Raw genomic sequence first — 17,448 nt, forward strand, 5'->3', positions numbered from 1 at the left:
AGAAATCACAAACTCAAGTCATGGATGTGGTTATCCAAACATCAAGGGAATTCTCCATTTTCACATAGATAATGATGAGATTGGTTATAGGCTTTGTTATGTGGAGACCAGATGGGAGCAAGTGAGCCCATCCTCAGCTTCATGTCCCCCTGGAAGTCTCTGTGCACACATTTCGGGGCTGGAAGGAGAGATGGGAGTGCACTAGAATCCAACCAGGATGGATTTCACATTCAGTCCCTGATGTCTGAGCATGTGCAGAAACGTCACAGGCATGCAGAAGTTTGGCTTAAGTTCTATCCCTCAACCAGCTCACCAATTCTCAAGATCTCATTGAGAATCAGGCAGTCTAGCTCTCCTCATGTGCAAAATGGGAGTGGTGATATTAGAACTGTGTCCCTCCTGGTAATTAGGTAATTCAGCACTTGGAAAATCCTGAAATCTTTGAGGTTCAGAACTTGGCACACTGAAACAAGAAAGGGCCTGTCTGCTGCTATTTTATGAGGTGCTCAACCCAACTGAAGACGCTAATAGGAAACACTGGATCTACCTGGGTCAAGAAAGCAGTTGAGTGCCCTGAGATAAAAGCTGAAATTCCAGGGATGCCTGGGTGGCTCAGTGGTTGAGTGTTTGCCCTTGGCTCAGGTTGAGATCTTGGGGTCCTGAGATTGAGTCCCACATCAGTCTCCCCACAGGGAGCCTGCTTCTCCCTCTGCCTATGTCTCTGCCTCTCTCTCTCTGTGTCTCTCATGAGTAAATAAATAAAATCTTAATTTAAAAAAAAAGCTGATATTCTGGTATCTAATGGGCAAGGATATAGAAACTGACTTTGCCACCTACTGGCTATGTGACTTCGGGCAAGATCCCTCTGTGTCTCAGTTTTGTTATCTAAAAGATGGAAGGTAAGAGGAGGTAATGTAAGCAAGCTGTAGTTCAGTGTCTGGCACCAAATAAATACTCAAGGAGCTTCCTTTGCCTTTCTTCCTCTTCCCCCAGGCCATTTCTTAATTCTTAAATATGAGTTCCATAATTCATAGTAATTGAATGAATCTTTTGTTGTTTGCTAACCTACAGTGGTTTTTCTATCTACAAATATATATATGTGTGTGTGTGTGTTACTCTTTTGAATATTTAGGGAGTACACATAAACAAGAAGAAAATAAGAGTCATCTCTAAAACTGAAAATGAGCACTGTTCACATTACTGTGTGTAAACTTTGTGTCTTGGTATCTCTGTTTCTCTGTCTCTGTCACTCATTTACGTACTTCCATATTTTTACAAAAGGGATTGTTGTGTCACCTATGTCTTTCACTTAATATATCCAGGCCTTCCCTGGTGTCTACATTTCTATGTCACTGAATATCCTTCCACAACATTATTCTAGTATGTGTATAGTCTTCCCTTATTTAAATGTACCATCATTTACTGATCAATATAAAAGAGTTCTTTTGGGGAACTTGGGTGGTACAGTCAATTGAGTGTCAGACTCTTAATTTTGGCTCAGGTCATGATCTCAGGGTCATGAGATTGAGCCTGCATCTGGCTCTGTGCTTACCACAGAGTCTGCTTGTGAGTCTCTCTCTCTCTCTCCTCCCTGCCTGCCCCCATTTGCATACATACATTCATGCTCTCTTTCTCTCACTCTCTCTCTTTAAAATAATTTTTTTTAAAGTGTCCTTTTACTCAAAATTTTTCTATGTGAAACTAAAAACTGAGGACTAAACACAAGCTATCAAATAAATTAAACTGAATATAGCTTGGCAGCAATGAAATAGCAAATTGGTTTTAACATGCCTACATAAAAACAATGTCTTCTTCCTTCTTTAACCACCAAGTCTGTTCACTGAGAACCACTGAAGTCCATGGTAAGGAGTGACAGGATCACATCTGTACCCTCGTCTTGACCTGGATCATTTCATTTTCATATCCATGCCTCTGATCTGTACTATCTGTTGGTATGTGCTATGCCGACCTGCTGACTTACCCATGTTGTTGAGCTCACTGCAGAGAGCTGTCCTTGCAAGACAGACTCCTGCCTAGAACAGTATGATTTCTTCTACTTATATTTCTTAATATCAGCCCATCCAACTCCAACACAATTCTATTTATTACCATAGAAACATAGGTCACTGGGGAACATTTAGCCACCTCCTTTGGTTCTACGTAGCCTTCAAACATTTCTGACATCTGGTCTACTCTTCTTTTGACAATGTCCCGGAAGAAGATATATATTTGGGGGAGGGAGTATCCTGTGCATATGTGTGCATAAATATGTTACTTGATAAACTCTCTAAATGCTTAAAAACACTTTCCATCTGGTACTTTTATAGGTAGCCAGAAAAAAAAAGTTATATATAAAAATATATACACACACACATAAACAAAGCTATATATATATATATAAACTCAGTATCTTTGGAATCTTTATAGATAGAATATATATATATACAGCAGCCCAGGTGGCTCAGCGGTTTAGTGCCACCTTCGGCCCAGGGCCTGATCCTGGAGATCTGGGATTGAGTCCCGCGTCAGGCTCCCTGCATGGAGCCTGCTTCTCCCTCTGCCTGTGTCTCTGCCTCTCTCTGTGTCTCTCATGAGTCAATAAATAAAATCTTAAAAAAAAAAAAAAAAAAAAACAGGGCAGGCCCAGTGGCTCAGCGGTTTAGCACTGCCTTCAGCCCAGGGCGTGATCCTGGAGATCTGGGATCGAGTCCCACATCAGGCTCCCTGCATGGAGCCTGCTTCTCCCTCTGCCTGTCTCTCTCTCTCTCTCTCTCTCTCTCTAATAAATAAATAAAATCTTAAAAATATATATATATATACTTATACACATGTATTTATGTGTATGCCTATATATTCCCCCCCAAAAAAACTCAGTCTCTACAGCCATGTGTTTTTTCCTGAGTAGGTGTCGCAATCAATTAAAATGCATTTACGTGGCTTTTTAAATAAATTCCATTAGGCCCATTCCTGTCTGGTGGGGAAATAATCACTGCCCATTTGCAAAGTGCCCCCACTCCTTAGACTGTGTTCCACTGAACTAAAGACCTCTGGCAATAATAGATTTACAACTCAGCAAGATTAAACAATTTACCATTATTTATGACAGTAAGGCTGGGTCTTCTGTATTATATTCCACATTAGCATCTGTCACTTTACATTTGGGAGATCCTGTCCAAAAAAAGATTATGCCTCCGAACCAAACATTCAGCAAGGCTGCAGGAACAGGCACCCTGACAAACATCCTGACAAAATACTTTAATGCATTTCCAGTGCTTGCAGCTGTGCATTTTCAGACGACTCAGCAGATTAGTGTGGAGTCTCTTAGCCTCTGCTGGTCTGTTCCTCCCAGTAATCTCTCACATGGCCCAGTCCATTAGGCTTGAAAATCCTCGTGAAATGAGCAGATTAAGATCTGGCTTCAGAAGGGGGGGGGGGGAGCTGCTTAGACAGCCGGAGCTGCAGAAAGGTTTAAGGTGGAAAAGCATGGCATTGACTCAGCTCATTCGTACCAGGGAATAATGCATAGACCGTGCAGAAAAGTCCTTTGAGTTAAAGTGTATGTCAGAACAGCTGTTGCCACCTCAAGTACCATGGCAGGGTGTGTGCGCATGAGTGAGAGTGTGTGTGCGTGTGTGTGTGCCTGTGGAAATGACAAGACAAACCTCAGAAAGCCAGGTGACGACTCCATGCTCACACATGTTGCAAATGGTAGAATCATAATTCACATCCAGAGCTTGGATCCTGGTGTGCTTAATCATCAAAGCAATGTGTATGTGTGTATGAATATTTAATAAAGAGAAGTATATGAAGTAGAAAGGGAAAGGATTCTCCTTCCCCACCATACATACAACAGACGTATTCACTGTTGACTAGAGTATGTTCTTCCAACACTATGGCTACATTATAGATTTGTTTAATGTGTCCAGAGGCCCAGAGGACATTTTTAACTAAGCTGCTTTATTAAATCTTGTGATACAGCACAACAATGTTTACAGAAAAGACAGACACACATCAGCAACATTATGTGTGAAACCTGCCCTAAGAATTTTCTATAAAACATCTGTTCCCTTTGAGCCCTTCATGAACTCTGGAAGTTTGATCGTTTCTCTTCAGACTTGAGGGATAGAAATTGGAACCATATTCTTCTTATTCTATTAATTGCTTTGTTTCACTGAACAACCTATCATTCACATCTTTTTCATGTACCATATAGATCCACCTCCTCTGTTTATGGGTTTTGATGCATCGGCGGTATGGTTGTGTCATAAGTTAGGTACCCGTTCACCACTGAACATATACACTATTTCAACATTTTTCTTTTGCAAATGCTGTGGCAAGTATTCTTGTACACAGACGTTTCCACATTTGTCTTAGGAAATTTACAAGACAGATTCTTGGATTAAGGGATTCCTGGATTATTGGACAGGTACTTCATTAACTTCAATACACACTGCCGAACTGCCTGGACAAAAGGTTATATCAATTTAACTTCCAATAACATGACAATTTTCAAACATTCACACCAACTCTGAGTACTTTAGAGTTTTTTCAAACTGATGGATTTTGTTTATATTTCTTCAGTTATTACTGAGGATGATCTCCAGTTCATGTGTTTGTTATTGTAATTGACAATATTTCTTTTGAATTTTTTACTAATTTGGAAAAGGTTTTCATATATTGCAGATATTAACTATTCGTTATAAAACTCTTCCCTGTATTCCATGGCATCTTTTGTCAAATAGAATAAACTCTGGTCTTCTGGTTTCAACTTCTTTTCTCTTTCTGTTAGAAAGCCCTGAATACGAAACTAGATACCCCTAGCTACAAAAGAGGACTCTTATCAGAGGAAAACAAAACAAAACAAAAGGCAATAGTTAAATGTAACATTAAAAACACCTAGAAGTAGCAACTTGGAAAGGGAAAGAAAAATTTCTGTGACTTGGTGTCAAGAAGAATTTCTTTGAATCTCCTGAACATTTTCTCTTCATACAAATACAATGCAACCCTCCAAAATATGACGTCACTAAAAATATAGGAGATGAAAGATAAAGATTCAGAAAATGTGGATTTTAACAAGTCTTGTGTATATGCTAGATATCCTCTTATTCATAACTAATGAGAGTCAAGTCAGATGAAAGGACCTAAAATTTCTCTCTTGGCTCCCCCAGTATAAACATTAAGGGCATACTGGCCAAATCTCAAGTGTTTGCAAGTAACTGTCAAAGCTGTAGGCTAACAAGAGACATTGAGTTTTCTACCTTCAACTTAAAAATCGTGGGAAATTCAGACCTTCCTCTCTACCCCACCTATTATTTTTAAATAATCCCATCCAAAACCTATCACAGTATTTGTTTACATTACTCTTGTCTAACATAAGAGTGGTTAGAGCCCAAAACATGAAGGTTAAGGTCAGCGAAGCCATTACCTATGCTTAGATTCCTCAAAAATAGGTTCCAACTTCTACCCCTCAAGTCTGTACAGAAACGATCAAACTTCCAGAGTTCACAAAGGACTCAAAGGGAACAGATGTTTTATAGAAAATTCTTAGGGCAAGTTTCACATATAACGTTGCTGATGTGTGTCTGTCTTTTCCATAAACATCGTTATGCTTTATCACAAGATTTAATAAAGCAGCTTAGTTAAAAATGTCATCTGGGTCTCTGGACACATTAAACAAAGCTTAAAATAACCCACCCCAGCAACTGGGAGGGCCCAGCTGTTCCTAAAACCTCTCCCATTCCTTTTCCTTCCCCATAAAAACAGTGAATGACAACGTGAGGCTAAAAGTTTCAAGAATGAACTGACCGGACAGAGAGACAGAACCACGGGGAACCTAAACTTTGCTGTTGCTCATGTAATGGATTTCCCATTTCCACAGTTCAGGGATGGGGATTTGTGAAGGGAAGCAAGACAAAGTTATGGCAGGCTCTCTAGGGCTTTTTTGTGTATTACAAACCTGCCCTTCCTAATGTCTGGGCCATAGAACTCATTCCATTCACCTATTCTGTAGTGAACACCAGTAGAAAATACAGAACAATCACCACCCAGTTCTTTTTCCCTTTTAGAGATGAGACCTGAAGTCAGCCAATCCCAGACTTCCAGATCCATCCCAGAAAAGAAGCCTTATGTGTTCAAACACAGGCTAGCCTCCTTCTTCTTCCCTATGTTCCACACCCCACCATATCCCACTCTGCCTCCCTTCCAAACCTGTTCCTTCTCTTTGGGATCACATCAAAATTTGATCCCCAGATAGCTCTAGTAAATGTCAAGCCAAGTGCACTCCCATTCTTTGGAACAACCACCTCTGCATGGCCCATTGGAATCAGACAAAACTGGTACAAGCATCCGTCTGGAAGGCGCACCCAAGTCCCTTGCTGACTCAGCCTTCTTCATACCATTGCCCTTTGACCTCTATCTCCAGAAGACTTCATAAGGCATTGAGGAGTTCTTGTAAGCTGAACTGATTCTGTAAGCTGAACTGTATGTTAATAATATTATTACCACTGCTGATCATCATATGGCCAGTAGAGTGTGTGGCTCATCAGCAAATGGATTTTCTCTTGGCTAAAACTTGCAACAGTTATAAGTTGTTTTATTCAATACATGCAGCCAAATAATTATTTTATGATACATAATCAGTTGACCATAATAATATTCCTTTACATTTCTTAATGGTATGGATGTTACATAATGCTTTCATCTGATTGCCAGGATAATTCAGCCATGCTGTCATACCCAATTTATAGGTGAGGAAACAAGTGGTTTTTAGGTATTTCAAGAGGCGAAGCATTTGCTCTGTGGCTTATGTGGCAGAGCTAGGAAAAGAAAGCAAGCCTTCCAGCTGCTGAGAGATGCAGTGCTTTTTCTACCATACCTCACTGTCTCTTGGGCTGAAGTCAAAAGAGAGTGTGGTTATCACATGAAGAAATCTGGTTTGCCTTTGCCAAATATGCATTTGTAGTGTTTGGTGATTTACTTTTATTTAACTTATAATTGCTTTTGGTTGAACAATCTGGCCCCATAAAAAAAAAAATTCTACTTTTTAAATGCTAAATTATAGAGCTGTGTTATCCAGTATGGTAGCTATTAATCACTTGTAACTATTTAAATGTAAATTTTAATTAATTAAAATTAAATAAAATATAGGATTCAGTTCTTCAGTCACATTTTGTACATTTCAAGAACGTTTCAGGAGTTTGATAATCACATGTGGCTAGTGGCCAGGGTAGATTACAGAACCTTTCCATCATCTCAAAAAGTTCTATTGGACACTGATAGTATATAGTGTCATCTCCAGAGATAAAAAAGACTTTGGAAAAAGTCAACTTCAGGCAGACACAGTGCTGCCATCTGCCCAATATTAAAGGTATTTTAGGAAAAAATAAAAACAAAAAAGACTAGAACAAAGAGGAGTAAGAGAGAGATACCCTTAGTCACAGATAGATCCACCCAGAAGAAAGCAAAGGCATTTTTTCATAATGTAGCCATTATTTGCATTGAGACCCTGAAATCTTTAAGAGATTAAAATAAATGTATACGTAGAGAATCTAAACCTCTGGAAAGGATCTGAAGCAGATGTGGAAAAAACAGGATAAAAAATCACTTAGTTACAAACTAAGTTTAAATTAGTAACAAATCACATTTCACAATTCATTTAAACCATGCTATTTACTCTCCTACTTAGTAGTTTTCTTTTGCTCTATATGGGATGATACAGTTTGTATCTTTAAAGAAGCATTAAAATACTTCTGGGGACTTTTTAGATAAGTTCACACAGCTATATAAACATCACAAAAACAGGTAAAAATATCTTCTCATTTATTTATGAATCCACTCAAACTTATTATATAAATATTCAAGAGTCCACAGTGATACACAAAAGAGCATAAGCAAAGCAAAACAAAACTCATGTGTCAGCGGTGGACGTGGCTATTTCACCAAATCCTTACTTTGAAAATTGATAATTTAAAAAGAGAGAAATAAACATATTTTCTTCTATATTCTGCTAATATAGAAGAAACTATACTCCAAGATAGCCCAATAGTGAGGGAAATGCCCAATCTTTAGAAAAATGCTAGCTGAAGCATGTAGATGGAACTAAAGAATCCAAAAATCATCTGAAACCCCTAACGAAATAATCCATTCAAGCCAGGATCACTAATGGATGCTAAAACAACTGAAGAAAGGTTGACAGGAACTGAATATTCACATGGTACAAAGCTCACCCCACAGGCTACTGACCAGTTCCAAGGGAGAAAATACTGGAAGACAGAGGCAATCACCACAACAGCCCTATAATCCTCTCAGCATCACGAACAATGGATCACCCAGAGATTGTTCTCTAACATGATACAACATGAATATACACCATCACCTGTGAAATAGTCTTGCAAAAATAAAAAATAAATAAATAAGTTGAGCCTGAATCTGATTAAGCCTCTAGAACTAATTCCTAGTACATACATATATACACAGAAAATTTAGCGAAAAGTTAAATGACACCATAAAAAGAAAATCAGAAAATTTCAGAAAGGCACGTAGAGGGGGAGCATTCATTCTATAGGACAGCCAATCAACCTAGTCTCTTCAACGAGTCGATTTCATTAACAAAAAATAAAAATAAAGAGGAAGAGATTTTCTAGGTTAAAGGAGACTTAAGACAACCAAATCCAATGTGTGCTCCTTGATCAGAAGAAACTGGTTTGAAAAAACAGCTATAAAAGACATTTCAGAATAACTGAGGAAATCTGAATGTGGACTGGGTAATAGATGTATGAAGAAATCCTTTTTTATTTTGTTTGGGATGATAATGATATAACTATCAAGAAAGTTGTTCTTAGTTTTTAGAGATCCATACTGAATTTAGGGATAAAATGTCACTTTTAATATATTTCAAAATACTTTAGAACTCAAAGAGGAAACAAATACAGAAAAAAATGTTAAGTCTAAAGTACGGGCACATGGATGCCATTTATCTATTCTCTCCACTTTTTTGGAAGTTTGAAATTTTCATAATTTTACAATAAAAAAATTTTTTGCCCAAATTGTACAGGTATATATCTGAGAATCTATTTCAAACTCTATGACATATTAGAACATAAGTAGCGCAGTTCATCATTTTGGAAATTCCAAACTTCTGTTCTCCTCCAGCAATTATATAATCAAAGAGCAGCTACAGTTTTCTTTTATATTAAACTGCTTAGTAAAATCAACTTTTTCTATCACAACACAACCAAGATTTTTCAGATATAGAGATGCAGCCCACCCAGATTCAAGTCAGTTTGAAGAGCATAATTCTATTTTTCTCCCATTTTTCTAGCCTGTTTATGAATATCCAGTGGGAAGTCAAAAGAGGCAAAGTTTTTGGAATAAAGCAGTTTCTCACTCCTGAGTATAACTCCACAGGTTAAGTGAGAAGAAAAGTGCATTCCTATCAATTTACCATCATTCAAGACCAATTTTGCTCATGGTAAAACCACCTGTCTCCTGAAGCCAGCCTTCTGATTATCCATGTGCTTTAGCAAAAGCCCTCAAGAAGGCAAATGAAATGAGGAAAATATTGGTTAAAATTGGCTGCCTGAAACTTTGGTAGATGTTGACCATTCCCTTCACCCATACCCACCCATTTTAGAAATAATACTTTCAGATTATTTAAGAGATGGTGCCTCCCTGTGGATTGTAACTTGTCATTCTGTCTCTTGCAACAACTGTGAGGTTAAGCGTGATTCTACTTTAACCATTTGTTAACATATGCTATTTCCCAAAATAAAGTCCACCCTTAAAGTTAATAAAATGTGTTTATCAAAGAAGATCCACTGAAGTAAGAAGTTGATGGTAACGGGTGCCAAGAAATAAGTAAACATAATAATACCTTGACCATGCAAATCGACAACTGGAGCTTCAAAAATATCCTCACCCACAAAAAAATAAGTGGATGTTTCTCTCACTCCCTGGAAAAACTGGCCCAGGAAGGAGTACGAGAGCTGCCATAGCCTCCCAAGGCCCATTATTCTCCATCAGTCCATGGGAACAGCTTTGTCAGACAAGAGTAAAAGACCATTTGTCAACCTCTCTCCAACTCTCCAATTCAAGCCAGTTTTTATCAATCTCAAATAAGGAGCCAGAGAGAAACACAAGTCTTGTATCTCCAGCAGCATTGTCTGCAGGGGTTGGAAATCACAGCTCCACCACCACCAAAGTCAGCCCTCGGCTCTTTTTTCCCAATTGCTTTTGGGTTATTTTATTTGGGGGGAAAAAAAAAACAAAAAACAAAAAAAAAATATCCACTTTCCCCATCCCTAAAACACTGAGAGAGGGGAATCAGAATACACAATTATAGAGCATGGACAACTCTAAAGATTAAAAAAAAAAAAAAAAAAGGAAGGAAGGGAGAAAATTAAAAGAAGGGGATTGGGAAGGAGAAAGGGAATCCGTATGCCAGACAGTTGTTCAGTTTCACTTTTTTTAAATGTTCACACTTATTTACACATATGCAGAGATTTTGCTTAAATGTGCTACATGTGTGAATCTGACTGTCCGCACAAGGCTGAAATGACTCTTTTAGACGCTTCCCACCAAGACCACTGAGGTGAGGTGTCCTGCTTGCAGAAGTCCTTGAGAGGCTGGGGGATTTGGGAAGGAGGGCCCTGGGGTACAGGGTGATGCCAGAAGGGGTTTCTAGTTGTAGGACAGAAACAAAAGAGGTAGAAAGAGGAAAAACCCAAAGTCTGGGTAGAAAGAGGAAAAACCCAAAGTCTGAGGAAATGAGGATGAAAAGTGAAAGGGAGAAGAGGCACAAAATGCTGTCAACCACCAGCCTCCTGCAGAGAAGTTAGGAATTGCTTTAAGAAAGGCATGGCAAGGGGGATCCCTGGGTGGCGCAGCGATTTAGCACCTGCCTTTGGCCCAGGGCGCCATCCTGGGGTCCTGGGATCGAGTCCCACATCAGGCTGGAGCCTGCTTCTCCCTCTGCCTGTGTCTCTGCCCACCCCCCTCTCTCTATGTCTATCATGAATAAATAAAATCTTAAAAAAAAAAAAAAAAAAAAGAGGAAAGGCATGGCAAGTCTCATTCCAGATCATGGAGGGATAACCCCTCCAGGGCCCCCCACAAGGAGACCCCAGGCTGTGTGGCATCAGATTGATCTCCACCCCACCCCTACCTGAATCAAATTAATAGTAAAGTAATTCCACTGGGTTAAGGAATCACCTTATATTAAAAATCTTTAGGGGCCACTTTGCCAAACGTGCCAAGGATCAACAGCGGAGCCTCGTGTGTGTGTGTGTGTGTGTGTGTGTGTGTGTACAGGGTGGGATGCACGCCCGTGCTGGAGACAACACTACCGTTAAGTCTGGCCAAGCCCAAATCTAGGGGGGGAAGAAGAGGAGTACAAGTAGGACACGGGAGAAAAGGAGGGGGGGGGCCCACGATGTTGGTAGCCTAGGAAAGAAGGGTGGGGGGCAGTGAACGGGGTCAGGACAGACGGTCCTGAGGGCTGGGGAGGAGAAGGCCCGGAAGGAAGGCGGGCAGGTGCGGCCGGGGAGCTGGGGAGCGCTCGGGGCGCCGGGGCGGGCTCCCGGGAGGGGGCGGCCCCCGGGGGGGGGGGCGGGGACGGGGGTGGGGGCGGCCCCCGGGGGCGGCAGGCCCGAGGCGCCCGGGCGGGGGCGGCGGGGGCGGCGGGGGCGGCGGGCACTCACCCCGTTGGCCGCGGCCATCTGCACCACGATCTCGGTGGCCGTCCTGCTGAAGTACCTGCCGTCGCTGCCCACCACCATGGTGCAGCCCTGGCGGTCGCGCAGGTCGATGGACGACAGCACGCTCTGGATGAAGTTGGGCAGGTAGTTGCGCTGGCCCTCGAAGAGCCCGGTGGGCCGCCGCAGCCCCCCGCCGCCGGCCGGCCGCTGGTCCTCGTAGGGCACCGTGGGCACCGTCAGCACCGGGATGGGGCTCCCCTCCATGGCGCCTGCTGGCCGGTCCTGCGCGGCTCCCGCGAGCCCAGGGCATCCGCGGCCGCCGGGCCCCCTCCCCGCCCCCGGCCGGCCCCGCCCCGCCCCGCCCCGCCCCGGCCCCCGGCGCCCTGCGCCCGCCCCGCCCCGCCCCGCGCCGCCGCCGCCCGCCCGAGCCCGGCCTCTACCTTCCCAGAAACTTAGCTCCGCCCGACTCCCTCCGCCGCGCGACCGCCCGAGGCGCCGGCAGTCCCGCGCCCCAGCTGGGCTCCCTCGGGGTGAGCCCCGAACCCCGCTCCCGCGGCCGGGAGCCCGACCCCGGCCACCCCGGCGCCCCCCGCGCGCGCCCGCCCGAGCCTCCCCCGCGCCCGCGGCGCCCCGGAGCGCACCCTCGGCTCCGAACCAGACCCCCGAGTCCCCGGCCCTCCCGCCGCAGCCCCGCGCCCCGCGCCCCGCGCCCCGCGCCCCGCAAGTGAGCGCTTTAGGAGCCCGAGTTTCTCTTCTGGAGGAGGAGGAGGAGGAGGAGGAGGAGGGAGGGGGGACGGGGCTGAACCCTTGGCCGCCGGCGAACAGCCCCGGCCAAAAATAACCCTGGAGCGGCGAACTGCGAATCGTCCCCCCCGCGGGGCCGCCACTGGAGGCCGAGCGTCTCCTGCGCCCGCCCGCGCCCCCACCGCTTGCTGCCCCGAGTCACGCGCCGCCCGGCCCTCCCGCGGCCGCCCCCGCCCCCGCCCCCGCCCGGCCCCGCGCAGCGCCGAGAGGTCCTTTCCCCTGGTCTTGCAACAACAGCAACGTAGACGACGCGTGTTTCTTTATCCTTCCTCCTCCTCTCCTCCCCCAAGCCCAGTCCATGCTTCCGACGGGCTGGTCCCACACGGTGTTTGTCCACACTGCTGAGCTCCTACTCGGGTTGATCACTTTCAGAGGAGAAGGGCAGAGCCCTCTCCAATATCCCACCAGGAATGAATGAATGAATGAATGAATGAACGAACGAACGAACCCAAACAAGAGCAGGGTACCAGGACCCGTTCTGGGTCCTTTCCCTGCAACTTCTCGTTCTGCCCTGTGTCTCGATAAAGCCCATCTAAAATCCCAAACCAAGAAATCCCCCCCCCCATAGAAAACAGAACTGAAGAGACAATGGACCAAAAGGATAAAACCCAAAGAAAGAAGGGACTATTTTTTTTTTCATCTATCACCTTTCACCTTCCAAGCATTTTTTAACACCCTCTAAGGCTCCTGGCCTGAAATCTCCTCCTCCGTCTTCTCCTCCCCCAAATACTGTCCACTTGCTGGGACTGAATTTGACCTCCTGCAGGGTTATAAAGTGTTTGATCCCAGTAAGAGGACTGTGAAACTTGCATGCTGTTCTGCAGTTGACAAAAGGCTTTGCATCTGTTTTCTCTGTGGAGGCTCAAAACGAAAGAAGGAGGAACGACATTCATATCATTCTGATTTTACAGATGAGGAAAGGGAAGCTTTCTGTGAGATTCAAGAATGGCTAAGGTGGCATTTGCAGTAGGTCTGAATTCTTGTATGGCCCCTCCTGTTTTTATTAATATCACTGAAGTGTGATGGGGAAACCACTGAAGCCATCAACTGAATCCTGTTGGACATTTTAGTTATTCTCTTAAACACCAAAGTTAGGTTATTGTTGTATCTTTTTAAAAATAGTTCTGTCTTTGTTTCTCCTTGGGCCCCCAAGAGCCCATTCCCCTGTAGCACCCAACAGACAGAACCTCAACACATCTAAGGATCTGTGTATATCCCTATAGTGTAGGTTTTTTAAATCACTGTCTAGGCTTCCTTTCCAACTAGGGTCCAGCAGAATGGCTCCCGCAAAGAAGGGTGGCGAGAAGAAGAAGGGCCGTTCTGCCATCAACGAGGTAGTGACCAGAGAATACACCATCAACATTCACAAATGTATCCATGGAGTGGGTTTCCAGAAGCGTGCCCCTCGGGCACTCAAAGAGATCCGGAAATTTGCCATGAAGGAGATGGGAACTCCAGATGTGCGCATGGACACCAGGCTCAACAAAGCTGTCTGGGCCAAAGGAATAAGGAATGTTCCATACCGTATCCGTGTGCGGTTGTCCAGAAAACACAACGAGGATGAAGATTCACCAAACAAGCTCTACATGCTGGTTACCTACGTACCTGTCACCACTTTCAAAAATCTACAGACTGTTAATGTGGATGAGAACTAATCGCTGATTGTCAAATAAAGATATAAAACTGGAAAAAAAAAATCACTGTCTAGTAACTTTTCTTTTTTTTTTTTTTTTGCAAGGAAGAACAGTGTCATTCCCAGAAGAAGAGAGGGTAGTAAATTCTCTGCCCCAATAAAGAGGAGGACTCAGCCTCCAAGCCTCAGAGTTAACCAGAAGATCTACTACTCCATCTCTCCACCTCCAACACCGATTCTCCTACCAAAGCCTAGCTCTTCCGCAGGGCTGCGGAAAAGGCATGAACATCTCAGAAAAGCTTCTACAGTTTTACCAGCCAAGGGGAAAAACCTCTTCCCTTGCTTCTTCTTCTTTTTTTTTTTTTTAAGATTTTATCTATTTATTCATGAGAGACAGAGACAGACAGACAGAGACACGGGCAGAGGGAGAAGCAGGCTCCATGCAGGGAGCCCTACGTGGGACTCGATCCCAGGTCTCCAGGATCAGGCCCTGGGCCGAAGGCGGCGCTAAACCGCTGAGCCACCCGGTGGCCCTCTTCCCTTGCTTCTAATCGCCAAATTCCCAAAGACTCCAACTGGTCCAGCTTAACGCAATGTGCCCACCCACGGAGCCAGACCCCACAGTGAAACGCAAAAGAGTTCCTCCAAAGGAAGGGGGTGTTGTTCCCCAGAGGGAAGAGAGACCGGTGACCAACCATAATTGTCCACCACATAATTGATCAAGTCTTTCAAAACTTATTTTTCTTTTCACTAAATTCATACAGCACTTTGCATCACTCATAAGGAATGCTTCATGTGCTGCTACAACTTTCTATGTACATCTTCTCTCCTCCAGCTGTGTATGACCTTGGAATAATTCCTTAACCTCTCCTCACCTGGTTATCCTCAGCGCAAAATAAGAATTATTATAATCCTCACCTCATCAATTGTTGGGAGGATTAAAATACCTGGTATAGTGCCTGACAAACAGAAAGGCCTTCGATAAATGTTAGGTGTTCATGGTATCACCATCAATATCATATTTATCATGATTATCGATGTCCTCTTTGGCAAGAACTATTTTATATCTTTGTAGACCACCACTCTGCATAAAGGGTCTTTGGGCATAGGTGATATTCCATACACGTTGTTGGTTGAATTCATCTGCATTTTTTGACAATGGAAATTCAAGATATATATAGAGTGATTTCCCCTTGAACAAAAAAAAACAAAAAAAAAAGTTTATGAACTAAAGAAATCTCTCCAAAGCTGCCCTCAAAGTTGGTCCAGTTAGTTCCAATAAATGTGTTACAGTGATGGAGAAAGAAACCCGAGAGGGCCCCACAAGAAATGCCTTGTCCTTAGCTGCTCACTGGTAAAATGAGAAGGTTGGATTAGATCAGTGTTTCCCAAAGGGCTTTCCTCAGAACATGAGTGCCTCCCACATGCCACACAAAGCAAGAAGCTGCATGGTCAAGCAACTTTAAAAATCCTGCACACACTACCTCATTCTTGGAGCTTTATGGTGCACATTTTCGTATGAAAAGCTCTGAGAGCTTTCAAACTGGTGCTTCTCAACCTAAACTCAGGTGCCCAGTTTGTCTAGGGAAAGACTCAGATCAGCTTTGTGACTGTAGCCTGGAGACAGCCCCCTTCCACCTTTATATGTCCCCCGTGGGCTGGGTCAGAGATAAAGACGCTCTCCTGATTTTAAGAGGCTGGTCACCCCTTTGTGCTGGGTTCACACTTCTCTGCGGTGTGGCTCACAGTGAAGGGGAGGAGCCCCATTTGCCGGGGTGTCTTTCAGCTTTCACTGAGAATTCCTGCCCTGTAACAGGAACACCCCATCTATCCTTCCTTTACCTTGGGACTTCCTTGCCCTCAAAAAGGTGTCCACTACCATCTTCATAGATTGCAAGAGCTGCCTCAGCTAGACCTGCATTTCCCACAAAAGGATTTTGGGGTGGGGGGGTCAAATGAGTGTTGAAACACTTTACACTCTATCTTGTAGATTCACAAAGCACGTTACCATATTAAAGACCATAGAGGTCCACAGGAAAGAAACCTATTTAACTTTAAATTTCCAAATTTTGCCTGACCACGGTAAAGTAAGGTCTTTTGCAAGGACATGAAGAGCCCACGAAGCACTTTAGATCTCTGGGGTCCCTTCCAGCTACATCATTCTATAATTTGCATTTTTGCTTGTGAGGCATTAAAAGATTAATTTCTATCAGGCTTCTATGTTTGGACTTATCAGAATATGCAAAGGGGAACAGGTAAAATTGCCCAATTAAAAAAACATACCCTTGAGTGATTTTGAGACTTAAAATGAATTAAATATACTCATAGATAATTTTATTTTATATGTCCTATTCCTCTATATGCCCCCCCACACACACATCCACATACCACCACCCCTGCCCCTGACCCCTGCTGGCAGGAAAAACTGGCACACATCTTTGACCCCTGGTAATTACACACTCCTGTTCAGTCAGAGGACTTCTGGCACATAGGGAGTGCTAAAAACATGCCGTTGGCTCACTAACGCTAAGAGTAGAAGAAATACCAATAGTACAAGACAAGAGGCAGAAAAGCAGGTAGAAAATCTCATGAGTGGACATCTCAGAAGCATGAATACTCTTTTTCATCTGACCAAAAAGCTCTGGTCATGGGGAAGTCAATTATATATTTCTCCTAAAACACACCACCTTCCACTGAGCCTTCTGTCCCCCAGCAAATGAAATCACACAGAATAATTCCAACAGAACTTGCTGCTTCTCCACATCTTTCACTAGAAGGCCACTAAGTGAGTGTTCAAGTGATGGAAAGGTGAAAGGTACTTGTAGCACGTGTGTCTTGCAAATGTTTGTGCGCAGCAGATCTCTATGTACTTGTATCTCAGGTTTCAAAACTGTTTCCTACCTTCATGGATGACTGCCTGTATGGCCTTGGACAAGTTGCTTACCCTCTTTAAAGCTCAGTTTCTGCATCTATAAAATGGGCATAATGCTACCACCTACCTCCCAGGGTTGATGATCATATTCAGAGAGCAAATATGTACAAATTGCTTAGCACGGCAATTTTTTCGTATTATGTAATTATTATTATTAAATTATTATAAGTAATTATTACTAATTATTAAAATGGTATTAACATAATTCCTATTACTATAATAATAATGATTCTGAATCTTCAGCCAGTATTATCCTTGATGGCAGCAATTATGTCTAATTAACCTTTTCAGCACAATATCCAGCATGACATCACTTGCAAATTAGTGAACTCGTATTAAGGGTGAAAAAAAATTAATTTTTTGTCCTAAATTTTTATCTTATTTTA

At 43.3% G+C, this 17,448-nt stretch overlaps 1 protein-coding gene and 1 pseudogene across 1 annotated transcript in view; one reads left to right on the plus strand and one right to left on the minus strand.

Annotated features, from left to right (window-relative positions):
* PGM5 (phosphoglucomutase 5) overlaps positions 1 to 12,006 on the minus strand; it is a 189,447-nt gene extending 177,441 nt beyond the window's left edge. Inside the window, exon 1 of the mRNA XM_077907901.1 lies at positions 11,697 to 12,006. Within this exon, the coding sequence (XP_077764027.1) occupies positions 11,697 to 11,957 (261 nt within the window). The 5' untranslated portion in view covers positions 11,958 to 12,006. The remainder of the gene's footprint in view (positions 1 to 11,696) is intronic.
* A 1,764-nt stretch (positions 12,007 to 13,770) lies between these two features.
* LOC144289480 (large ribosomal subunit protein eL31 pseudogene) lies at positions 13,771 to 14,192 on the plus strand (annotated as a pseudogene).
* Positions 14,193 to 17,448: the final 3,256 nt, after the last annotated feature.

The sequence above is a fragment of the Canis aureus genome, chromosome 1 (assembly GCF_053574225.1).
Source record: "Canis aureus isolate CA01 chromosome 1, VMU_Caureus_v.1.0, whole genome shotgun sequence".
Lineage (NCBI taxonomy): Eukaryota > Metazoa > Chordata > Mammalia > Carnivora > Canidae > Canis > Canis aureus.